Here is a 26,817-nt window from a genome sequence, read left to right as displayed (position 1 = left end):
GAGATAGAGCTCTTTGTGTCTTGCTGATTGGGGGAAGAGCTCTGGTCAGGAGGTGACTTGATGGGATCTTCTGTTCACAATAAGTACATAATTTGTGATTCAGACTTTTGGAGCTGCCTTGTTTCTATTCACTGTGGCTGGACAAAAGGTTCAGTAGGTTCAATTCTTTTCTTGTTTTTAGAGAGTACGGGTTGTCATACCTTTCTCTGAGAGCCAGCATTGGGCTGTGGACTGCAATCCTGTGCATCATCCTTGTTGCAACTGATGCAAGCTCCCTAGTCTGCTACATTACCCGCTTTACTGAAGAAGCCTTTGCTTCTCTTATCTGCATCATTTTCATTTATGAGGCCTTAGAGAAGCTGTTTCATCTCAGTGAGACATATCCAATCAACATGCACAATAACTTGGAGCTGCTGACAAAGTACTCGTAAGTAAGACTTCTTTTGTTAAACTGTTAGGGTTTTTTTTTTATTTTCCATAGGTTGTTTTCTCTGCAAGGAGCACAGCAGAAAAAGTTTGCAGTAGTTGCAGCATGTGGAAGCTATTCAGTCATTATGCTGTCTTATGGAAGTAGTAGTTATTGCGGGGATGTGTAGAAGCAGGACACATTTACTTAAGATAACTAACAAATATATTTCCAGACTTGAGGTTTGGAAAAGCTTCAACATAATTAACTTGGAAATGCTAGATTAAAAATAGGACTTAAAGGGACCTAGGTTTTATGTCTCTATTCATTTTTATTTAAGGAGAATTAACTCATGGTCTCTTCCTGTAACCTTTTACTTATGATTTATAATGTTTCAATGGTAACAGGATGTTCAGGTAATGCTTGTATATCATATTTATCTTGTTTTGTTTTGTTTTTCCCAAATTGAAATATTCACCTTTCTAAAAGGTTATAAGCTGATGTGCCTCCTTTGTTTTAACCTCTCTGGCATTTAAGGTCCAAGCTTAATCCACAAGAGCTGAAGTGGATTTGGAATTGTTAGATGCATCTCAGTACACAGTAATCAATTTGTTCTTAATTCAACGATTTTAATCTAACTCCATTTAAACAGATTTACTTTATTGTGGAGTTGAGACAGATACTAATCTACTTGGAGAATAAGAAAGTGAATCACTTTTGTCAAAATTATTTCATAGAGAAGTAACGTCTTAACACAGACCTGTTTCTGTGATATGAGAACAAAAATGTTCTAGCAAAGGACAAGACCCTAGTCTGTCCTGAACCCAGTTAAGCTTGGTCACATCAGTAAATAAAATGTCATTAAAAACCATTTTCAATGAAAATCCCTCTCCAGAAATGTCTTTATTATTTCACTGAACCCATTTGAACCCTCTGCATGAGCTGGGTGGGGCCCTAAAGCAACAGTGCTTGAACAGTGCCACATCTTCTGTTCACTGGAAAAACAGGAGTGTCTCAACCAAATGTCTCATTTGCATTTTAAGCTGGGAAAAACAGAACACAGCAACAGAGAAAACATTTGAGCTTTGTGTATATTATCACTAGAAAAATAGTTAGCAAATCCTGAATCTGAATGTACATTATACACCTTAATATACAGAACAAGTTAAATTAGAGAAACTATAGTTCTGCTGTGACATACTCCCATCATGCTGAAAATATTATTATTCCTCTCTAATAGCTTAATCGGTAGACAAAGGAATATTAATTTGAAGAGAAAGCAACAGACATCAAGAATAGATCATGCACACAGTTGAGGTTATATCCTCTTATTTAACTTTATTCACCTTCTACAAAGTAGGCATTTTACTCTGAAGACCTTCATATAGCACAGTCTTCATGGATTTTTTTCATTTCCTTTACCACTTCAAAGTAGTTGTCTCAAAGGAAAAGAGAGCATGATGTCCTTCTATCATTTTGAAAATCAGATGTTGAAATGCTGTATCAAGACAAAAAAATATTTATAAAACATTTATCATGTGGAGCTGAGATATTAAAATCTGTAATGGAAAGCATAACCACAAGTAGGTACATGGGTTGTACATGGTAGATGTATTTGTGGTTAGCTGAATACCATAATATTGCCAGAGATTTCAGAGAAATGAATTTAGCAGTCCTGCTTGTAGGTGTACAGTCATAGTTATGTCTATATTTTGTGAGACTGTTTTCTCATTATAATCCTTGTGTTAAATAAAGGTTTTTGAAGGGTGGTGCTTTGAAAGGTGCTGCCTGCTCTTGGTAACTGAGCAATGAGTGTGAAACATGCAGAGCCCACGGAACAGTAAAAGAGCAGCCTTTGTCATCCTCCAGTTACACCTATTGATCTGCCCTGGCTGACAGTGGTAGAATACCAGCACAATAGTTCTAGATTTTTCAAACATAGCTCCTGAAAAATAAGTGTCTTCCAGATGTTTGAAAGAAAGATTTCACCACAGCCTGGTGTTTTCAAACTTACATAAAAATTATTGGTATCACTGATATGAAACTTATTTGATAGCATGTTTTTGTAGTTATTTGAGTTTATTATTTTGTACCTATGTTGTCAGTTATTTCACTCTGAGTAGATAGTACAAATAGATTGCCTTTTAAACTCTTGTATTACACCTCACATTTGGCACTTATGCTTTATTTTCTACTTTCAGCATGTTCCTGTTTATTATCAGTCATGTCCATAGCCCCACTAATAGCAAAATGCTTAGCTGTTGACATATAGCTCTTATGGGATGGGACTTACATATTTTTAAATTTAAAACTGATTTTTAGAAATGGCAGTGTACTGACAATCAATGTATGTTGATTATCTTGTAAGAAGAGTTTATCTGCTGCTATCCAAGGATCTGCTCTGAACACAGCAAAGGGCTAATTCCAGCCTCTCCTGTTCTCGCCATTCCTTTCTCTTTCATCTGAGATTTCTTAGTTATGCAGAACTAGTCCCAAAAGATTGGGAGAATTGAAAGATATGCTTAGTTGCAACTACTCTACATCAGCTGCCTGAATCAGCTGCCCAGTGCTGTCACAGCAGATCTAATGCAATCTGAACTCCATGGGCTTTCTGTGCAAAGGTGCACATCTCTCTTACTCTGTCCAGATACAGTGGCCTTTTGCCCAGAAGATGAGATGTCACACTTACCATCCCTGTAAGGTCATCACAAGACATTTCAAGTACTGTCAGTCCCTGTTCAAATGCCTGTACACAACTCAGTTCCAGAAAGATAAGAAATTAAAAGATGGATAAGCATAAGAGTTTACTCAAAATAAAAATCTCTCTTTTGTGTACTTTTTCTGTAAAGTTGGGAAATATTGATTTCACAAGGAATTCAATTTTCCTGCAACATCTGATTCCAGTCCTTCTACTTGTAACAAACTTGGGCTGAAACTGGTCCTGTCCTTAAAGAACCGGCATACTCTGTTACAGAAGCTAATTAGTATCTGCTGTTTTGCTAATTAAAACAGCTGTTTGCATTTTCCTCTTCGGGGATTTTAAAGACCAGTTTTTAATTGTTAGTAAAGCTTTGGCAGGTCTTTAATTAGCCATGGGTGATCTTCAAAAGGTTGAGCAACTCATTTCTCTTTGAATGCTAAAACAAAGCTTATGTAAAACTTTATCTTGAATCTGCAATTCTATGCTAGAAAACTCAGGTTATACTGTAAAATTTCTGTCTTTTCTGTTGCCCACTTCAAAAGTTGATGATAAATTGTTCAGAACACTGAATATATTAGAAATTTTCAGTGTATAGTATGGCCCAGCTATCCTCTTTTCTCTCATGGGCTTTCAGAGGATGCTCTGATGTCCACAGGTAGCCTGTTTACATGCCGGTACTGTTCCTTTGCCCTGGTGAAGAGATGAGTTTGATCCAGGAAAAGTCATTGACATTCTATTAGTGCTCTCTTTGGAGTACTAGAAAGACAAATAAAGTAGTAATCTTAAATGGTTGGTATTTCAACCAGATTGAAACTGTATTTCAAGTAAGAAAGAAAACCCATTCTGTATTTTTGGTGGGCTTGAATTCTATTACAAACAGTCTCTTTTGCAGGGATTTGGTGTGAAAGACTCCACTGCATGCATCTCTTTTATTTGAGAGTACAGGAGTCATTACTACTATCTGCCATAGTACACCTTAGAAGACTAGAGGAAAAACATTCAGAACAGTTGTGACTTTTATTTTTAAGTTTTTAATCAAGCACACCCAAATATTTGAAAATCAACTGGAAGTTCTCCTAAAATATTTCTTAAAAATCATATTTAGCATTTTACTATTTTAAGTAGAAGATAGGTTTTGAGTTTGTTACAGAATTCTACCTCAAAAATGCAAAAATATCTTGTTCCATGATCTAATTATTATAAAACTAGACATCATGCACTTTTTACTCTTATTTAAATTTTATTTTTCACTCTGTATTTAAATATTACCCCTGATCTTTATATGAGCTACTTGCAGGAAAATCCACACACCATTTATATGTAACTTTTTCCTAAAACACCATATTTTTGATATGGATGATGAAGAAAAAGGCATTTAAGTGATAAAGGAAGGACAAAGGAAACCTGACTTTCAGTGTGGTATTGTGCTGTGGTTTTTTATTTTTAAACTCCATTGTTTTGAAGAAATTTGAATAGAGTAGCTACATTGTTTATTAAATTAAGTACAAATACTTCTCGATCAGAGCTTTTCTATTTTTTTTTTATGTGACCTTTTTGTATTTGTCATGCCATTAGCATTTGTAGGTTGGCATAGCAACTCTCTTATTTCTGCACTCTCCTCCTCCTGTTTTTTTCCTACCCTGGTAGCAAATATATTTCCAGTTAGTGAAACCTGTCTGGAACACTGATGCCCATCAGTTTTAATGTGTATGTTAAATATTAGATTTTTTTTTTTTTTTGCTAGGAAAAGAGAAACCCATATTGGAGCAGATAAAACTCACTGTTTTTAAAAGGATAACAGAATAAGCATTGTGAATGAAAGGAATGTGATTTAGAAAGCAATCCAGTTGTATTCTATAAAATACAAGAATTTTAAGATCGTTATCTTAGAATACAGAAGTTCAGTTATTTCTCAGGGTGAAGTTGCTTAGATGTTTATATACCTTTTTTTGGTATATAAAGGAATTTCGTATACCTTTTTGGTTTTTATTAATTCTTTTTTCAAAGTGATGAATTCATGTTGTTTTAATAATTCTTTACCAGAAGTTACTCAATTATTAACAGATTACATTGAATAATTTTAAAGTGATTTCTTGGCATAGTAATATGCATATTGCAATCTGTCTTGGTATTGACATGCACTTAAGCATTAGGAGTAGAAAATCCCACTCTGATGTAATTAGGGAGCCAAGATCATGTCAATCTCAGTATCATTTCAGCTATAGAAACCATTGCTTCTAGAAGGCATTGTGAAGATTAGTTTTGTGCATACCACTGTTTGCACAAGCAAGTTTTAAATCCTCCATTATTATATAAGTTAATCTAAATACGTAATTATTGGATGCAAATTTGCATCCTTAATTTATATTGTGTGTCCCTTAAACTGCAGGTGGAATGAGAAGTCAGTGATGATGAGCACAGTATTGCTCATTATGGTCCCAGGCATGTGATTGAATTCCAATTCCTGTAACGATTTCTTTGAAGTTAGATATTAATATAGATTTTCTGTTCCCCTTCATATTTTTTTTTTCCTACTGTTAAGTAACTGCCATATTCTGTGTGTCCTTCCCCAAGAAAATCCCTCATCTTCCCAGGACCGTGCAAGTGCCATCACTGAGTTTAACTGCTGGTTCCCTTTTGCTTCTTGACAAATCTTGGAATCCAGGCTTTCTTTTTCTTTATTTTTTCCAAGACTTCTTCATGCTTGTCCAACACAACTGACTTGTTTGTCTCTCTCTCTCCTTCATTTGAACCCAGAAGGTGCCCACTTTATTTTATTCTTTCCTACTGCTTGTCCCCTCCACTTTGGAAATGGATCTCCTTGTTACACAATTCTCTACAACATTCAGTTTGTAGTTAAGAGCTGATCTACACAGTGCCTTCAAAATCTAGGAAGCCTTACATAAAATCCATGGGTGGTTTTGTTGCAGTACCTTTATATGTATTAATGCATACTGTAACGTATTGCAGTAATTATTTCTGTAGCAGCACTATACTGAACCTCTTCTCAAGTGTATGCATCTTAACTTTGGAAGCAGGGTAAAGTGACATCCTAGAAATATTTCACAGTGAAAGCTTTCAGGTGAATTGTCAGTATTTCCACCACCACCCCACCACCCCCATCCCCCAAAAAAGAAAACACCCACCAAAAAAAGAGTTACATTGCTTTTCTGCACAGGAACTTCTGTGTGTGGCAATTACATACCACAGTGCTGCTGTGAATGCATGGACTGCATCATACTAGATGCCAGGTAGCTAATAAAACCAAACCTTCAAGGTTAACAAAGTTCCACTCTGATTATAAATGTGTTTTCTAGACTTTTCCCCTTGACAAAACACCATTCTCCTCCTGATGTGCTGTCCAAAGGAAACTGATTCTTTGAGATTTCTTCAGTCTAACATCAGTTCCCCTTCTCAGATTTATCTTTTCTTCTCTGTGAAACCATTGTGCTGCTGAGTGCATTGTTTAGGTGCTTTAATAAGCTTTTCTATTTTCCTCCTGAACTTAACCAACTAAACTATACAGACTTATAACCTCAGAGAATATATGTGGATGCCTAGTGATGTTCGTGACTGTCAGAGACGGGCCACATAACTTAATGGCCGTAATTCAGGATGGCAGATCTCATAAATAAATGAAGAAAAAAATCTTGCCTTGCCATGACAGCTGTGCTGTGAAAGGGTTTCATGATACTGAGAATAGAACTTAACTGACAAGTCCATTTTCCATCACTATTAATTATTTTGTTTCCAGTCTTTTCTCCATTGAGATTTTGATTTAGTTGCTATGAAAGTTAGGATGAGAAGGAATATGGTAAATATCATGCCAGGGATATACAGGTATTGTAGTTATGGGAAGATATCATTTTATGATACTGTTGTTGTCCCCTTCCCATAGAGGTTGTTAGACAAACAGCAGGATTCTGTGAATGCCCATAATTCACAAGAAAATGGTGTATTTGGAGAAAACCTAATGAATAATAATGAATAATAAATATAATGAATGCATAGCATTCTGCTATTAATAGACTTCAGCCTTGTAAATGCAACATAAAGAATACTTACACATATACCTTACTTTAAAAACAAACCTAGTGATGTTATCTTTCATTTCATACCGTCATCTTCCTCTGTCTGTTATGTGATCAGTGCTCAGAGTGTCCTCTGTGCTAGGGGAAAACCTTCCTACTCATACTACCAAATATGTGCTCTGATACTCAGTGAGACATAATGTTTAAACAAGCACATTTTGCAACTTATTTGTCATACTTGCCTGTAGTTTTTTAAGTATTATAAATATTCATATTGAGCAAATCTCATTCTCAGGCTATCTTAAGTGAGCCAGAAAGGCATTTTTCCCTTCTATGAAGGGAAAATGGTATATTGACTGATCAGGAAGAAGCTGCAGGTGCATCTTTTAGAGATCCTATCCTTACCTAGTATAAATAGGTGTAGCTTGCAATATGTAAATGCTGGAAATACAAGAGATCCAAACCAGTGTCTTTTGAATTGTATATAATTGTCAATAGTAAGTTCCTCCTAGTCTTGAAAAGAGCCCGCTGAAAAATGGCAACTGCCAAAGGATGAATGGGGCTCTCAAAGGGAGCTGCACCGTTTAAGGGTGTTTACACACAAAAACACCGTCTGAGGCTCATTTTTGAAGCTGGACTGGCACCATGCTGCATTAAAGTCTGTGTGGGGAGCAGAGTGTACATGACAGAGTAGAGAAGAAAATGGTGAAGAAGCAACCTGAAGAACAAGGGGTAAGAGGTGGATATGGTAAGGACTAGACTGAGGTTAATTTGAATTGAACAAATAAATGTAGGTGATAAGTTTCTTGTTTTGCAGTTAACAGAAAATTACAGTCCATAAAACCACAGAAAGTGGCTTTAGTACAGAACCTGTCACCTCACTAGTTGTTGAGCAGCCATGATATTTATGTTTTGTTGCTAATCTAAAAAGGAGGGGGAAAATATTTCCCAACTTGACTTATAAAATGACAGATTTTTAATTTGCTAACCAATGTTCCCTTTCCCATAGTCCAAAGAAAGATGGATCATGCAGACAGTCTTTTTGGTGCTATTAAGGATAGTAAGAACTGTTCCTTTTGTGGACAAAGAACACTGCTAGTTGTCTGAGATTTCCTGAAGCTGCTGCTGTCAAATCCTAGCTCTGTTCTCTGAAAATAGGACAAGTTGTAGATGTTGCATGCAGTGAAGTTAGGATGGCTGCCTCTAATTAATGAAGTAAAAGAAATTGAGACTTGTGAACCAAAACCTAAGACAGGTAAGAAATTGTGGGAAGTTTGGAGGACAAAGAAGGGAAGTGGAATACTGTTACAGTTGAACTGGTGCTGAATATTTAGTTGAAATTTTGATCATCCTATAAAAGAGAGAGATGTGCAGGCTCCAGGGGATACCAACTTGTCGTGCGGTCCCAAAATTTATTATTTCTAATCTACATTTTTTCTGATTTGCCAGAGATTTCTTGAGCACTTCAGAAGGTGTATAGGCAATGAAGAGTCCTTGGTCTGGTTATTGTTTCTAGCTAGCAGGTTCAGGTTGTTACTCTTTTATTCATCTCATTAGTAAGTTCTAATCTTAAAACAGTTCTGAGTTGTCTGAAGACCATCTTGTCTGAAATGGTTTATTTATCTGCCTCAGATGTATAATCCGCTATTTATGAGGTTGTATTAGATTTTTAAATATCGTAAAAGAAAGCATGCTCCACTGATATCTATCTAGCTGCAAGATACAGACATTTTAAATACAGGTAGGGACCTGTGACTGGGTATCTAGTGCCATTTTAGATCTCTCAGCCTCCAGCTGCTTTGAAAACAAAGGCATGAGTTAATGAAGATCCTCTCATATGTGCCAACTCATCATGGATGTCACAGATACCATGGAGTGTACAGTCACCCATGCTTAAACATCTGAATTGCTACCAGGAGTTCAGAATGTCTTGCAGTATCCAAAAGTGTAAAGATGAATAATGAATTACTTCTGTCATCAGTGTGATGAAATGGATGTGTTGAGATTGGCAGCAAAGATTGCCTCCCCCCTCCCTGTGACACCTATGCTTTTGCTACCACAACCAGTGTCAGATTCTTCCCTTCCTGTATTCTAGCCACAATGAAAGGGAATCAAAATAATTCTTCTGAATCTTTTAACATCAGGAAGATGATTTCTGACTTACCACTCCAAGGCACAAGAGTACATTGCTGAGTTGGTACTGTATTTAAAGCTGAATATATTGCTTAGAAAATACAGGTGTTTGTATAGTGTATTACTCATTTGGTAATAGCATAAACTCCACATGGATCCCTTGTCATGGGCAAGCGCTCAGGACTTTAAACAATTTCACAAGAATGTAAGAGCATTTGAACCCCTAAGGAAAAATAATTTTTTGCTTATTCCAGCCTTCTGAGTAATATCTTATCAGGAAAATAGAAGGATGTGTTAGTGTTAGCTATTCAGCGTATTTTACTTTTCTGGCTAAACTACTCAAAGTGAAAATGGCAATGAAAGAGACTAAAATATTAAAAAGATTGAAGTAGGAAGCATTATTTCATTAATGTGAGATTCTCCTCACAGGTCAGTTATGTTGGGAAATAGTTATCATTGAAGCAGTTACATCTGTTATGAAATGACACATTTTGGTAGATAATGTTTTTGTTTTGGCACTGAATGGTAACTTCATTTGTGTTTTCTGGGATGGACAGGGAGTGTTTTACTATCTCACAGTTCTATAATGTTAAGCAATTAGTGGGATGCTGGAAGACAGTAATACCATGAGACAATCTCACATCAAAATGTCAGTGTTGCCAAAACACATAGAATATTGAAAGCAATGTAATGTTGTATATATCAAAACACTGAGATCATTGAATGGTCTTCTGAGTGGAAACAGGATCTGATCTCCACAGCTAGGGCCTAGTTCTGCTCCCATTCAGTGACAAAAGCACTGTGCAGGGTGATTTTGGTCTGTGTGGGTGTAGTTCATGCAAGTCACTTATTTGCTGATGATCAGTCTGCCATTGCTAAATGCCTGTGAAACTTGGTAAAGACCAGGCTGGAATACTGTGCAGGAGGAAAGTGATACCACTGTAGAGATAAACAGTGAACTTATCTGAGGATGATTTACCTGAGCTGTATTAAACTATAGCTTCAACTGTCACATTTCTGAGGAAATAGAAATTTTGGCTCCTCTAACCTTTAAATGTAATTTTGCAGCTGGCAGCAAGTGTAGCTGTACCATGTAGTGCTGGTGACAGGCAGAGTCTTCCCTTCTAGCGAGGAGGTGCCTGAGTGAGCAGCCCAGGCTGCCTTGGTGTGCTGTAACCAAACCCTGGCGGGTCCTGGCCCGGTGTCTGGCCGGTCTGCGATGGGAGATGGACAGTGGGGGCCAAGGAGCTGCTGTGCTCACAGAAAACAGCAGTAACCCGACACAGCCACCTCTGCATTGCTTCATGAGCATCCAATACCCCCTTGTGATACCTGATGTAGCCACACTGTTCACTGGCTTTATTCTGCTACTGTAGCTCACTAGTAGTGACGTGCTTCGTTTAACCCATTTTGTAACATGAACTACGCATTGAACTCGCGTTCATTCTGCACTTAGAGCCTGATCCAAGGTATATTAAATATGTTCCAAAGATCCAGTCAAGGACTTTTGGGTTTTCTTTTTGTTCATGGGCTGTAAGGGTTTTTCTTTCTTTTGTAAATAGCTGCATTTAAAATAAAAGCAAGGAATTGCACAAAGACAAGCTGCATCTTTTCCTATCTATGTATTAAATGCGCATGTTGTCACATGTAATATTGTAATTGAAATAGAATGTGAGTGCTGTGTCCTCACAATGTAGATGGTAGAATTTTTTGTACAGAAAATCATACAAATCTAGATGAGTATTGTTATTTTGTGAAAAGAAACAGCCACATAGAAAATAGATGGCGTAGGTAAGTGAATAAACTGATACACTGCTACAGCTGTAATGCAATTTATGCTCAGTAGCTCTGCACGCGATAGTCAGATGTTATCCTGTCCCCAGCTACTCCTGAAAACTTTATCAGAGAGTACACGATTTATTTAAATTCATCATAAACACATTAAAATACTAGCAGGCTAGATGGTGCTGGAGATTATTAAAGTAGGATTAATTTAAAGCGTATTGCAAAGCACAGTTGACATCTTGGATCCTACAGAATATCCTGGATATTTTGAAGGCTTTGTCAAAGAAAAAGCCTCCCACAGTTGCTTCAGAGGCTTTAAAGACTTAATTTTGATTTTAAATTACCTATTTGCAGTATTGTCCTCCTACACTGCCTCATCACATTTTGCATGTTAAAATCCACAATTTAAAATGAAAAGTGTGCTTTTACGGCAGCTGTGGGGAAAGGGAAAACAAGGGACACAGAGTTCAGAGAACCTTTGGTTCTGGTGATCCTGACACTCAGAGCCCTGCCAGTTGACTGGGCAGTTTTGCATGCAAAGGCTCTTCTCTATCTGGGAAAGAAAGAGGTTACAGAGAGTTTGTTATTTGAGAAATGGATCAGCCTGGAACTGTGCATAGCATCTAATGTCCACATAGAGAAGTGCTAGCTGTAAGAGGGAGGAACAGGAATGACATATTCTCAGTATTAAATTGTGCTCAGAAATATCAATAGGCAAGGAAGGAAACAGGTGGTAAAACTCACTGAGATCAGTGGTTTGAATATGTCATGTTACGTACTATATATGCATATGCACCTCACAGCAAGTAATACTCTAGCAATACCACTAGCTGAACTGCTTCAAAGCATGCATTTACTGAACTCATTTGGATTAAAATTATCTGGCAATGTAGAGCATAATTTCAATGTATCATAAAATTGATAATTTGGATTAATATCTGAGATAACTTTAATTCTTAAAGAAAAAAAAAATTTCTTTTCAGATGCAATTGTGTGGAACCAGAACATCCTAGCAATAAAACCTTACAATACTGGCAAGACTACAATATCTCTGCATCTGATGTGCCATGGGGGAACCTAACGGTGTCAGTAAGTAAATTTTGGAACTTAATAAATTAAGGCATAGGCATAAATAATTTTGTCCATCTTACTGCAACAAATATATTAAAGAAATATATTTTTTTCTCATATTTGTTCAAACAAGTAATGAAATATACTTAAAAAAAATTAACATGGACTTTATAAGCTTTTTTCAGCCTCTGATACTACACATTAAAGCAAGTGTGTGCATTTTGTGCCCTGCTTTGGAACCTTCTTGACACACTAGCACAGGAGCTTGGCTGAGATTAAGTCAAACATGTCAAATGACAATGAATTTGTCCTAAATTCTGCCAGATGGCAAAATCAAAGTTCCCTTGTGTGGAAAGAGTCAGAAGCATTTATTTCCTCTAAAACACTCCTGCAGTAGTTCAGGCTATAAAAAAAGGGGATGGGGAGAAATTTTGTAACATTTTCTCTTCAGTGACCAGTTTTTTCTTTCATAAGTTCTGTCATTTTTTCTCAGGGAAGGAAGGGGATAAAGCTGCAGTTCAGCGGGGCTGGCGTGAATGTGTAGAAAGTTTCTTTACAGTAGAATTTTCTATATTTAAAGGATTTATATAATTCAAGTTTGCCTTCTTCCAAGTGACATTTACAACTTGGTTAAATGTTGTGTTGAGATTGGGCCACCACTTTTTCTCGCAAATGGATCATTTCATTGCACAAAGACAACTGAAGTGCAAGAGACACCAGCCCGAAGAGATAACTGAATTAACCAAATCATAGGCATAATCAAACTGAACACTTGAAAACCAATCCAGTGGACTGTCTCCAGAAGATACTGTTCTTTTTTTTTCAAAAGCAGGAATACAGAAGAGCTCATGTTAAGCTGTCTTCCATGGCTGCTCTTTCTTGCTTCCACGCCTTGCTCTGAGCAGGGACTGCTCCTCAATTCTGTTGGTGTGGCAACAGCAGAAAGAAAGTTGAGAACTGCTGGCCTGAGGGATTCCAGCAGTCCAGAATGAATATTCTCAAAATTGCAGCACACTCTAAGAGCATCTGTGCAGGGGCAGACTCCTCCTCTCACTTTCTCAGATCTCTGACAGTGTTTTTCAGAGTACATTTGCAGCTGAGGAGATTTAAAATAACAGATTTTGTTTTAACTATAAATGTATAAGACTGGCTGCATTATATAAATCCCTTAAAAACTTCTGTGAAAGCTTGTTACCAAAACTTGAGTTTACATAGGTAGCAGTATAACTGACCAGCATTTCCCATGAGTCCCTGTAGCTGCCAAAGAAATAACTGAATTTTTTGTACTTTGGTGTTTTTATTTCTTGCAAGCATCACCAAGAAACTTCTGTTCTAGAGAACTGAAGTAAGAGATTAGACATTGCTGTCTGTAAATATTTGGTCAGACTCACCCCATTAAGTCTCTTTTACTGCTCATATTTTCATATATTTCTTGTGTCTATTTGAAATGTTTCAGTTTCTGAAGATCTGAATTCTCATTCTCTCTTAAAACCCAATGATTATTTTTTTCTATCTAGACAAACTGAGTGTGGGCAAAGGATTTTGGACCAAGTATGGAGAGGATTTTGGACAAGTGTGAAGAGGATTTTGATGGTGACAAAATCCTCTTCAGGAGGCATATGATGAACTTCATCCGAAGTTTACTGTTATACCAGTATAAAAAGCTTTGTGCTTTTCTGTCTCACAGTCATCAAATTGAAATTGTGTTTTTTCCCAAGAGAATCTTTTTTCAAAGCTGAAATGTCCCATAACATGGTATTGTGAAATGAATCTGATGATCCAATGACACACTTGATTTAATATTAAAAAATCCTGATCTGGCAGGATATTTCTGCCTGGAATCCCTGATTCTGGGTGTTGTATTTCGTTTTTCTTAATAAGTGTGGAGGTATTGGGAACGAGAAGGAAAGGCTTGTGAGTCCAGAGCTGGTAGCTCACAATTCTAGAGCTACTCTATGATTTTAGACAAGTAAGGATAGTGGTGTAGAAGTACTGGAAATGCTTTCTACTGCATCTGCATATTGATAATAAATTATATGAAATATAATTGATGTTAAAGATTTTGGGTTTTCCGGCATTTTATCAGGTCTTTTTTTAAGAGAAAGACAATTTGCAGGATGTGCTGCCCCCGTGTGGTATTAAATGTATTTGGCTCCTTTTAGGCCAATGCCACACATCCTAAAGAGCTTTTTCTTCAATTGCTGGGTCTGTGAAGTGAAAACAAAAAAGTAGTTCTTGGGAATGCACCAGGAGCAGCCTTTCTCTTTGTGCCTTTTGAACTTTGCTCTCCACACTTGGAGAGTGTTAGTAAGTGTTAATCTGTATTTGTACACAGAAAATAAGTCAGTGCACTTGCTGAGTTTGAAAAAACACAGTTTTTCTCTTAATGACTTTATTTATGATATCTCAGTGACTTCATCATTTAATGTGGCAGAAAGAGATTCCTTTAAGAATTTTTCATGCAGACTAGATACACACATAAAGAGTTATAAGTCTTAAAAGAATAAATATCTAAACATTGATTTACTGTTTCTAGTAATACAATTTGCTTGTAATTTAGGAAAGAAATTGGAAAGAATATGTTAGTGTTAGTGGATAATTTTTAGAACAATATTATTTTTCTCTCCCTGATAGGAATGTAAAAAGTTTCATGGTGAGTTTGTTGGACGAGCCTGTGGTCATCACGGCCCTTACGTTCCAGATGTCCTCTTCTGGTCTGTCATCTTGTTCTTTTCTACAGTAACGCTCTCGTCCACACTGAAGCAGTTCAAAACCAGCCGATACTTCCCAACAAAGGTGTGTGCCAATATTTCAATTAAAAGTTGTCATTAGTCATGTCTGAGTATGAATTCTGTCTGCATTGCAAATTCAGTTAACTGCTGGTGAAGTAGACAGTGCATCTTTCCTCTGTTAGAAACTTGTATCAGAATGAGCATGGTTTTAGCAGTAAGCTAAAGCTGTAAACTATACTAAAACACTGAAGAAAAATCTTAAATCATACCTGAATATTTTAGTTAAAATTATCATTTCTCTCAATAATTGTAGGTACGCTCTGTTGTCAGCGATTTTGCTGTCTTTCTCACTATTTTGTCCATGGTTTTAATTGACTATGCCATTGGAATTCCATCACCAAAACTTCAGGTTCCAAATGCTTTTAAGGTAAGTTGTCAACAAATTGAGCTGCATTATCATTTTGCAAAGTAATCCACTATGATGGGTTTGTAATTTTTTATTATCATCATCATCAGGGAATAGTGATGCTATTTTAAATTTTTTTGAGCTCACAAGGTATTATGCAACCGCTCTGATTTATGAATCATGTAAGTGAACCTTTCCCATCAGGCCCCTTCATGCTTCCTGATGTTATCTCTACAGAGATTAACAAGGTTCAAATCACCCAAATCATAGACTCCTGTAATGTTCTGGGGCTTCCTCCAAATTTTGGCTTTACTGAATCTAGTGCAACCAAGCCTGTAATAATCTAGATGATTTTATTATATATAATTTCTTGGTTTGGCATCAGAGGAAGTTTAGGATGATTTTTAGTGCTCTACATGGGCTGGTTTTAAAAGAAGTCATATCCTAATAACATTTTGTGTGTATTGTTGTGAAATTGAAATGTAAATAATCCGTACAGTTCTGACTGGCCATGCATGACTGTTTTTATAGCCCACCAGAGATGATCGTGGCTGGTTCATTACTCCTTTGGGGCCTAATCCTTGGTGGACAGTGATAGCTGCTGTAATTCCAGCCCTGCTTTGTACTATCCTAATCTTTATGGACCAGCAGATCACAGCTGTCATTATCAATAGAAAAGAACACAAACTAAAGGTATTCAGTCAAAATTTATACTTTCACTGTTGTTTTCTGCTTCAGATTATGTCATGTGCATCAATCTACTTGAGTATGCTAGTTTGTTATATATTATATGTAATCTCTTTAATTTTTTATGCTTTTTTCCTTTGTTGGTCTGTGTAGTACCTGTGTCCTGTGTCAGTGATCCACTGCCTTACAGAAGACTTTATGAATGTCATTTGCAATACAGATTCTGAATTAAGAAAGTGCTACTTTCTGTGCTTTAGTAGAAGTAGGATTCATTCACTTAAAGAAAAAAATGCCTTCAAGTTAATAATCTCCTTAAATACCACAATATTAGTTGCCTCCTCAGGCATTGACAGGGTTGTTCTACTGGATTGGATTTCTAAAGACTACCTAGGGGTTATTTTGTAATATAAGATTTTTTTTTCCCTCTCTTCATCCTTCTCTGTGGTTCTGCCCATCCTTTTTTGTAATGCCCTTCCTATGGCAAAGAAGGGAGAAGAATAAAACTGAGCCTCAGAGGCACAATGGGTTCTTAAAACAACATAGGACAACTTCGTGCTCTGTTCTTCAACACTTTAGTTGCCTGCAGATGGAGAGAGAAAAAGGGACATCACCCCTCTGAAAAACTGTTGGGCAAAATCTAGCAGCAGGTTTCTGTACATGTATATGCAGCAAGCTTAGGCTTTTTTTTGACATACTTTTAATAAGCAGCAATCCAATCCCAAGTTGCTTTAGCAAATGCATTTGCAACCTTCACTTTGCATTGCCTCTTCTTGGATGATTGTGACATTTGATATGTTCTTTTTTTGCCCTCTTTGTCAGCCTGGCTCTTCATGTCAATCCATAGCATTGCATGTGGTTAACTTGACAGATGCAGGAATTTGCTGCCAAGCTTTGGAATGTGTTTTTTCAGCACTGGCATCTGGGAGTCAGATGGTCCTCCTGGCTGCCCCCTTGTCTTGCTGCGTTTTAGTTTTGCTGGGGTCTGGTGTAGCATCACCTGTTGCTATGCTTCCTTTTCTTCCCATATGTCAGGTTCCTCAGATCATGTATGAATGTGAGGAAATGCTCTCGGATTCTGTATGCATTAGCAGATACATTCCTCATAAATGTGTCAGAAGGTAAAAAAAGGTGTCTCTGTTAGGATTTAGAATTAAACTCTTTCTTTGAGTGCATTGTGCCTGTAACTAATATCTGTGTTTGACACATCTCTGAGTTTGTCAAGATGTGTCTTGGAGATAAGACTCATAAGCACTTTTGGGGAGTGAGGGAAGGTTGCTAGAGTTGATTCTCTTCATTTCCTTTACTTTCCCCCCTTTTTAAATAATGTAAGCAAATAAGATGGCATTTTCATTTTGATATGTGGCTTACATTTTCATAAACCCAGACGCTTCCCATTTTAGAAGTAAAAGTTGTCTTCATAAAGAAATGATTTGTTTGCTTCCAACTCATTTTCCCCTCTTTTTTTATACTTCCCATAGCAAATTCTGGATAGTGCACATTTCAGCTTTTGGCAGTCTCTGTAGCAAACCCTTCCAAGTTTAGTTTAGTTACTTTTTTTATGTCAAAAGGCATTTGCATGGGTTTACAGGCAAAATTATGGTTCAACATATTCACATTGTTTGCATGAACATCGCTGTTTCATCAGACCATGACACTGGATTTGCTGCCATATTGCAAAGTTTTGTGGAGATGGCTAACTACCTGGCTTTTTAATGAGAAATAGCTTGAGCTGCTGCTTGCAGCTGTGAGGGGGTCCTTGATACTTGCTAAAATTGAAGTGAAATATCCCACTCAGCTGTGGTAGCAGATATCTATAGAACCAAGCTTGTTGCATTGATGCATTTTTCTTTTTAAGTAAAGATCGTAATTGCACGTTTTTAAATTTATCTAAGATTTGACCAAAGGGTTTTATGCACAAAAACAAACCATTTACCTGTTGGTAAATTTATGTAGCATTTCACCACTACAGAAGTGATCCAAACCCAAGGGTTTTGTATTCATTTTTCATATGTCTTTGATGATGCTATGTTTGAATAAGAAAACCGATAAAGCAGTACCTGATTTTATATTTTAATTTAATGTATCTTACTTTACAAATGTCATGGATTTTTATGTAGAGAGCAATAAAAATACATACTTTTCAATCTCTTTGTAAGGATGAATGGAGGGTGTACTAAGGTTAGTGCAGTGGGAAGCAGGCAATGCTGCTGGATATTCTGCTTACTGTTACCCACGGAAGAGACTTAGTTAAAACAGAGAATATATGAATTTTCCAGTGTCTTAGCAGTATCCATTTTATAAGCAGGAAAGCTGTTTGGTGCCCATTGTAGAGTGGATTTGTGGTACACTTAACTCATAACTGGAAGGAGTCCAGCAACACTGAGCACTGAGTGTGCACTACACAAGTTCGTTCCTCTTAGATAACAAGTCTGCCATCCCAACCTGGATAACACATAGAAGGAAGCTATTTTTTTAATACGAGTCTGAAATTTTTAATTGTCTCTAGCTGTTCATTAGGAATACCTGCCAGGAGTGTTCTCCTTAATTCAGATGTCATTTTACATCTTCTTTCCATCCTTACTTTTTTTAACAGAAAGGATGTGGATACCACCTCGACCTACTCATGGTGGCAGTGATGCTTGGAGTGTGCTCTATTATGGGATTGCCGTGGTTTGTTGCAGCCACTGTCCTCTCTATTTCCCATGTGAACAGCTTAAAACTGGAATCAGAGTGCTCTGCTCCAGGGGAGCAGCCAAAATTTCTTGGAATCCGGGAGCAAAGAGTCACAGGGCTCATGATTTTTATCCTTATGGGCTCATCTGTCTTTTTGACAAGTATTCTAAAGGTAATTTGAGGAAGTAAGGGAAAGTTAAAGAATACTACACTGAACATTTCACTGTTACTGTATTACCTAATGAATGCTCTTTCCAGGGACATTACTAACTAGCATAATGTTACTCAATGAGAGTCTAAAGTGGAGTTCTAATTTTACTTAATAAAGTTCATAGGGATTTCAAGCACTTTTTAAATAAAAACATTTTAATGAAAATCTGGCCTGACTGAAGTCAAAGGTAATTCTGCACTGAGCTGTATTAGATGAAGATTAACACTTTGTCAATACTTTGGGTCAGTGGCAAATTAACATGAAATAATCTCATTATACCAATTTAAAATTTATTTAGATAATTTAAAAACATTTTGTGGTTTCTGAGTAATTTAAAAATATTTTCACAGTTGCAAGAAAAGTTCTATGGTTTGTTTCTTGGAAATGAACATGAAAATTCTCTCATGTTTCCTGCATACTCAACACAGCTCACCTATGTTCTGAAAAAGGGTCTCTAGGGTCTCTAGTTACAGGCATATAATACCATCTATACACTTAATACTTTTTAAAGAATTATCTGGCCTCTGTGAAACCAGTGAGAGTTTTGGCACTGGTTTTAGTTAAACCAGAACTTAGTCTTGCATGTCGCAGTGAAGGCAATAAGAACTTGTATTTCCCAGCAGTATTTTATTAAGTATATCATAAAGCCTTCACTTTGAAAACACACACACATTTTGTGTATTTAGTATTTTTATTTTCTTATCTGTGGACGTACTTGTTTGCCTACACAGTGTATGCTGAGAACCTGAACATTTAAAATAGCCTCTTAAAAAAAAATCATTCCATAAAATCATTGACCCATTTTTAAGTGCTTACAGCAAAAAATATTACTTTTAGCAGTAAGAAGCATTTTGTGTCTCTTGAACATTTTTCTGAGCAGTCTTTAAAGTAAAGAATTTAAGTATATATTAAGTCTTTCATGTTTTTGTGTAGTTCTGTTAATTTTATTAATAGGAAATTAAGTATATTACAATATAGGGCCATGAGAGGAAAATAAAGCTACAGAGCCAGATTCTTCTTTTGCTTTATACTCTGAGAAACATTATTAATTTATAATTGACTCTGAATTTACAACTTGTCTGATTAATGCAGGCATATGGCACTTTGTGTTTCAACTGTTTTGAATGTCTTTCTAAAAGTATTTAAAATTGTTAAGTAGTATTTAATATGCTCTTCCTTTTCTCTGGTTGTTTGTGCAGTTTATTCCTATGCCAGTACTTTATGGAGTGTTTCTTTACATGGGTGCTTCATCTCTAAAGGGAATTCAGGTAAAATGGATTTATGATGAGTCTATTACTGATAAATTTTCTATAAAAAATAGAGCTCTTATTATATTATTTAGCTTTTGTGTCTAATCTTAAAGGAATGTTTCCAACCTTAAATTTTTAAAAGTGACTCACTTAAAAAGGAAAATAGATTCTCTCTAAGTAGAGTATTCCCTTTAGGTAATGTGATCCTTTTTTTTTTTTTCTTTTTTTTTTGTGTACTGATTTTTCTGTTCTTTCTTGTTATCAAGGGAATTTTGCTGAGCCTAAAAACTGAGTAACAATTCAGGAGCTGTTCCCTCTATACTGCCTTCCCATTCCCTTGCTTGCATGCTGCCCATTCCAAGTTCCTTTGCAGGGCTACACTTACCTTAAACTTTGCCATTAGGGCTAACTTGTCCTAACAGTAACATAAGTGAAATTTTAAAGGTCTTTCCTGTGCAAATAAATACTCCAGGCAGGGCAGGGGAACAATTGCAAGCCACATTACTTCAGGGATGAAGGGTCAAGTCTAGTGGAAGGGCAGCATTCCTGCCATGGCCTTAAGTAGGAGTAGCTGGCAGAAGCCGGCATTCCAGCGTTCAGGTTTGGGTTCTGTTTCTCTTGGCTGGCTGCAGAATTAAATGGCAGAGTGTCAAATTCTTAAGCCCACGAGGCATTGACACACCTTCTGAGACAATTGAGAAAGAGCAACCACATGGTGAAAACAGAAGTTATACTGTGCAAAAGGTCAAATACAAAAAGGAAAGGAAATATCTGATTGTTTTTTTTTTCATTATATTTGGTTGCAAGTTACCTCCATTTATAGTCAAAGCTGGGAACTTTTTTTTTTATTTGACTGGTGCTCTCTATTCAGGGACTCTTCTTTTATAATTTTGCCTGTCTCATCCTTTGGGTTGATATTCTCAGAAGTGTAGTTTGGCTTTTCTGAGGTTTAAATAATTTCAGTTTAATATGGTTCAGCTGTTTCTCAGAACAGGGGTATGAGAAAGTACTCTACACTATTGAGGAGTGTTTTTAAGGCATGCTGAAATCTGGCTATCTTGGAAAAGTGATAGCATCCCCCTCCTTATCTCCCTCCCCCATGCTGGGACAAGGAATGGAGATTTGATAAGATGGCTTTTGTGGGAGGATGTGCTTTTTGCTGTTTCTGTGAAAAAGAAATCTGCTCAAATCTGGCCAAATTATAAGCCTTTAAAAAAATGCAGTTTGCACAGGCTCAATAAAAATTTCCAAAACTTGACATTGCTGAAGGCTGTGTGAATATAGCATGGCTCATCCATGCAGGGAGAATTGATGTATCACCATCATCACTGTGCCATGACATAAATGTCTCAGGTCAGTATGGAGCCAAATAGACCTGAAAAATAGGAACCTCTCGCATAGATTCCTAGCAGCATGGCAATCAACTTTCTGGCATTCATTCCTTTTTTTTTTTTTTTTTTTTCCTTTTTGTTTCTGGTTTTGTGAATAAAGTGAAATATGGAGAAGAAAACAGCCTGAGATAAAGTGTCTGGTGAAGTAAAAGAAAAGCTGTTGTTCATTCACAGGAAATAAAAGACTGCAGAGGTCCCTCCATGAGCAGCTTGTTATGTGATAAAGGAGGCAGAGCTCAGTTGTTGAAAAACGAGTCTGGGATGTATTAGGAAAGCAGTGTGATGGTGCATATGCCCAACAGGTTCAGCCAGCTTCCATTCAGTTGGATTCACAATTGTTTCATGACCACTCTGAAGTCTGGCTTTGCCTGGTGTTAAGGAGATCATGATTAGCAGCATTGCTTCAAAGTAACCACCTTCTTTGTGTGTAACAATGTGTGTAACATCCAGTGGACAGGGGGTTTCCTGCAGGATGGCTGTATGGAATGTAATTCAGTGGAATCCAATGTCTCAGCACATCTGCAATACAACCAAGGGAGACACAAGTGTATTAAAATGGAAAGGAACTGAAGTATGACTAACCAAGTAGTTAAACTTTGCCTAAGTAACACGTTTCCCATTCATACTCAGGGGGCTCAGGGGCTGGAAGACAAGTCCTTTGCCACTGCTGGACTAGTTATATTAAAGGCTTATGGTTGTAACTGAGGGAGTCTCTTCTGTGCTGCTGAAATGATGTTGGTTCTGCCTTTAGAGTAACAAGCCGGATTCTTTGGATATTCAGGATCTCTTAGGCAGTGTGTGAACGCCAGCATAGATGATCCTACACCTCATTTTGATCCAAACTTTTAAAATTTTCTCTTTCAGCTTTTTGACAGGATAAAGTTATTCTGGATGCCTGCAAAGCACCAGCCAGATTTTATTTATCTAAGACATGTTCCTCTTAGAAAGGTCCATCTCTTCACTATAATTCAGCTGAGTTGTCTTGTGCTTCTCTGGATTATAAAGGTTTCAAGAGCTGCCATTGTCTTTCCTATGATGGTATGAACTTTTTTTTATTTATTATTTCCTATAAAAATCCCTTTTCACTTGTGGATAATTATTATTGAAGAAAAAAATAATTTTAGACTGTTAATTATAATAATGCTTTGATTCTGTGTTCAAAGACAATTTATAATGTATTAAGTAATGAAAAATTTGACATTAAACATCTGTTTTGAGTCCTATGTGTGGATATCCCAACTTAAATTCTCTTAGGAAAAATTACTGTCTTAAAGAAAAAATACTGAATTTTATTTGATATTTTTTATTTAAGGAATATTACTAAATCCTGTAACAGAAAGAACATTCACTTTTTAAGGAAGACTGTTTATTGAACTGAGTAGCCTACAAGTTCTGTGTCCTGAGAGAAATAAAGATGGTTTGCTGCTCAAATGATTTCTCTGATGATTCTGTGACTAATAGAAAATAGAAGATATTTACTGACCTCAGTGAATGTTAAATGCTTCAAGCCATACTATGTGTGAACAAAGGAATAGCAGCTGTTAGCTTACTCAGATTAAAAGATAAAATTTTAGCTACAAACTGGTCACTTTTGAAAGTATTCCTCTACAAGTGTATCTGTCTGTTTTACCTGCTTAATTTCCTAATTCTTTGAATTAATATCTTTGCAGGTCCTAGCTTTGGTATTTGTCCGAAAACTTATGGATTTCTTTTTTACCAAGCGGGAGCTCAGTTGGTTAGATGATTTGATGCCTGAGAGCAAGAAAAAGAAACTGGAAGATGCTGAGAAAGAGGTGGGTCCTGGTTTCAGGTTTTTTTGTTTGTAGCAATTTACCAATTTCTCCTTTGGACATTTAAAGAAAATTCTGCCAGGCGCATTCCATTCCATGCACCAGGCAGACTTGTTAACAGTATCTAAGAGTAATATTGTCATATTTTGTATAAGTGCTTTTAAGGTTACAAATCTTAAGGTGGGGATGTAGATCCTTAGGCTGCCATACTGTCATATAAAATACTACCCACAGTACTCCTGGGGATTGCTTCTGAGACCCACTGATGGTGTGCAGGGATGAACCTGCAGGAAAGCCCTCAGATCCTAGCCCTGGAGCACTTGGATGCTGCACTGGGCAAGGTCTCATCCCTGCAGGAGATGCTGAGGAGAGAAGGACAGAATGTAAAGCCTGTGGGCGTCCCAGCTGCCTCAGCCTTACACAGGGCACACGGCATCACTGCGTGCCCCTTTGTGCCCAGCAGTGTTGTAACCCTGTGCAGTGTCCCACTGACACTCTGGGCCACAGCTGTCCTCCTGCCACTGCAGAAATGATTGTCTGACTTTGTAATGAGAAGGTCAGTGACACTGCTAACCCTATTAACCAAATGCTCAGATGCTGACTTGCATCCTGTGGCATCTCCACCCAACTGTTTCAGATCTGGACTCCTCATCTCCTTTCAGAGAATGCACTTTTCAGATAATTCCCTATCAACTTGGAAACTATCCCTGAGACGTGATCCAAGACCAGTGAAATGTGTGCCTTAAGGATTCCCATTAGTAGCTTTATTTGCAGAAATAGGACACGAGCTAATAATTTGAATGTGTAACTATACAAACAAGATTACTCTGCCTTTAGGATTGATTCTTCTGTGGCCTTTGACAACTCCCTGCCCCGTCTGTAATCTGAAGAACTCTTAATTTCGATTTTCTTGACACATTCAACATACTGTCAGGGAATATATGTTGGGGAAATGATTTTACCTATAAGAACTATCAAGATGATTATTTACTATTTAGTATGTGCCTGTAAAACTACCAGGCTGAAATTAAAATATGTGAGTCATTGTTTTCTCCCTTGAATCAAAGCAGACCAGAGAGTTGTTTCATCATGGTGTCTGTTGTCATCACAATTCAGAGTAACCAGAAGTAACCAAGGTAGCTGTCTTGTGGGTCTGGTTATTGGAAAGAATTCCTTGTTATCCTTATGTTTTGGTTATATGTCACTTTCCTTCCCTTGCTTGATAGGATGGCATCAGAAAACAAAACTGGGAAAATCTACTGGTGTTACTTTGTTTCATTCACTGTCTATTTTGAGAGGTTATTTTTACATATTTTGGCATTTCTAAATATTTAGAGCTATTATTAAAACTGTTCAACTGTCAAAAACTTATGAAGCTGTGAAGCCTGGAAATGACAAAATTAACTAGTAATAAAAAACTTCTGACATGTAGCCTAAGGAATTAATTGGAGAGTTGCTATCACACAGCTTTTAAAAATAGAAGTATTCTACCCACAAGAATATTCAGAAATATAGTTGACAGGATCTGAAACTTACTTGATTGGATCCTAATTTCTTCACTTAAGTTGTTTTTATATTTTTAGGCCATGTTTTTTACAGGGCTTTGTACATTTATAGTGGATATGATACGTGCCTTCTCCTCACAGACCTCCTTTGGAAGCCACTTTGATGTTAATCAATGAAGTCTTTCTGAGACAAGAATGAACAAAGGACTTTCACATTTGAAGAAAAGAAAATATTGTGACTTCTTAAATAGTTGTAATAATAAAACATTGAAGGAACAAATTTCTGAGCAGAGAGAACTACTATTTTGGAAAACTGTACTGGCTCTTGCAGCTAATAGCAACACTCAGTGTTTATGGTGCATGTGGGGCTTTGGTGATCTGCCAGAAAATGATAAATTCTCTTTTCAGCCAACCCATGCTTTCAGACAGGCACTGGTGAAAACTGTTATAAAGCCATCTAATAAAGGGAAGCAAGTTGTGCAGGTCTCTGGGTGTCTGTTGGGCTCACACACAGTGCAACAGTTTAGAGCAGGATTCGATGGTTATGCTGCTGCCAAGACTTGTTAACCTGCTAGCTGTGGTTATCCTGACCTAAAGGGTGTGGACGTTGAGAATCCTCTTCTGGAGAACTTGTTTTCCTTTGTTCTTGCAGGCAGGACATGGAGCTTGAGAGGTGATCTGTTCTTCTTCCCTCCTGCTAAGACAGATTTGCTAAATTTTAAATTACTTTACATAAAGTTTTTGTTAGATTTATCTCCTAATTCTCTTCAAGTGAAAACTAGTTTTGGGTCTCTTGTTTCACTACCTTTCACTGAAAAATCAGTATTATCAGTATTAAAACTGTGTGAGCAAACGTAAATCATCTTCCCTAATTTTTGCATGTAAACATCATTATCAACATATATCCTGTTATCAGTGTTATTTAAAATTCATCAGACAGTTGTTCACTCACTGTTACGAATTTTCCTCTTCATTGTTACAAAACATTGCTCTATTTGGCACTGGAAAATAGCATTAAGTGAAGATACATCTTTTAAAAGAGAAGGTTTTAAATATCAACTATTTAAAGTAAAGCTTGACAAGTATCTTACCTTAAGAATTTCAAATAAATACTTCATATTAAAGAAAATGGAAAGATGATTACAGTACACAAATTTCCCCTTCACAATTTCATATCCTGTCTCATGTCTATATTCCTTTGTTCTAGGAAGAGCAAAGTATGTTAGCAATGGAAGAGGAAGGGACTGTTCAGTTACCACTAGAAGGACATTACAGGTAAAATATACCTTTCCTCTTTTAGGTGAGTTGCAATCAAATAAAGTAAACATGCCACGATATTTATTCTTAATGCATATTAATATCAGGAGGGTGTTTGTCCGGTATAGACAGGTGAACTGAACCATACTCTGCAGCATTTAACAAGATCAGCCCTTTTCTAGACTTTCCACATGATCTCACGTTCCCTAGGAAAAAGACACACTAATTGGAAGTTTTCTATTGGGCAGGACTGCAGGATCAGACTGTTCACAATGAACTTTGGCTTCTGACATGCACAGTGTAAAAGGAAGATGCAGAGCAGGTCAAACACTTCACCCTGATGCAAGCAGGGATCCAGGAAAGGTTCTGAATATGTTGCAGAAAAACTAGGTTCTTACAATACTACATTCTAAAACATTCTGTTTAAATCATATTATGTATGATAATGAGTGAATCAAGAGCTGTCCCCAGTAGATAAGGCACAATGCAGGGTTGACAAACTAAAAAAGCATGAACATTTATGTTACAGATAGTAGTAGTACATATTGCCAACCCATAAGGAATTAATATAATTTAAAGTTTTCAGAAAGAAATTCTTAATAAAAGATTTGAAATATCTGGTGACTGTAGCCTCTTCACTAATGGGAGTTGATAGAAACACTATCTTAGAGTGGTCTTCTCTCTAACATTTTAACACAAAGTTACCCTAATGTCTCCTAATGCAAATCAGGAGATTTGTAACTGTGTCTCTGAGAAATTGCAGCCTATTCCTTTTGACTCATCACGCT

The 26,817-nt window shown here is 36.8% G+C and overlaps 1 protein-coding gene across 9 annotated transcripts in view; it reads left to right on the top strand.

The window, feature by feature from the left end:
- SLC4A10 (solute carrier family 4 member 10) overlaps window positions 1–26,817 on the top strand; it is a 148,762-nt gene that overhangs the window by 114,241 nt on the left and 7,704 nt on the right. For all 9 annotated transcript variants that reach the window (XR_002865979.2, XM_086898586.1, XM_086898587.1 and 6 more), the window contains 10 exons: window positions 182–427; window positions 12,040–12,145; window positions 14,762–14,923; window positions 15,173–15,286; window positions 15,797–15,958; window positions 18,546–18,797; window positions 20,036–20,104; window positions 22,342–22,515; window positions 23,148–23,270; window positions 25,980–26,047. Coding sequence is in view for 8 of the 9 variants with exons in the window: in XM_086898586.1 (XP_086754712.1) it covers window positions 182–427; window positions 12,040–12,145; window positions 14,762–14,923; window positions 15,173–15,286; window positions 15,797–15,958; window positions 18,546–18,797; window positions 20,036–20,104; window positions 22,342–22,515; window positions 23,148–23,270; window positions 25,980–26,047 (1,476 nt within the window). In the remaining variant the exon portion in view is untranslated. The remainder of the gene's footprint in view (window positions 1–181; window positions 428–12,039; window positions 12,146–14,761; window positions 14,924–15,172; window positions 15,287–15,796; window positions 15,959–18,545; window positions 18,798–20,035; window positions 20,105–22,341; window positions 22,516–23,147; window positions 23,271–25,979; window positions 26,048–26,817) is intronic.

This window comes from Cyanistes caeruleus, chromosome 7, assembly GCF_971803275.1.
Source record: "Cyanistes caeruleus chromosome 7, bCyaCae1.hap1.1, whole genome shotgun sequence".
In the NCBI taxonomy this organism is placed as follows: Eukaryota; Metazoa; Chordata; class Aves; order Passeriformes; family Paridae; genus Cyanistes; species Cyanistes caeruleus.
This window is presented reverse-complemented; position numbering and strand designations above follow the sequence as displayed.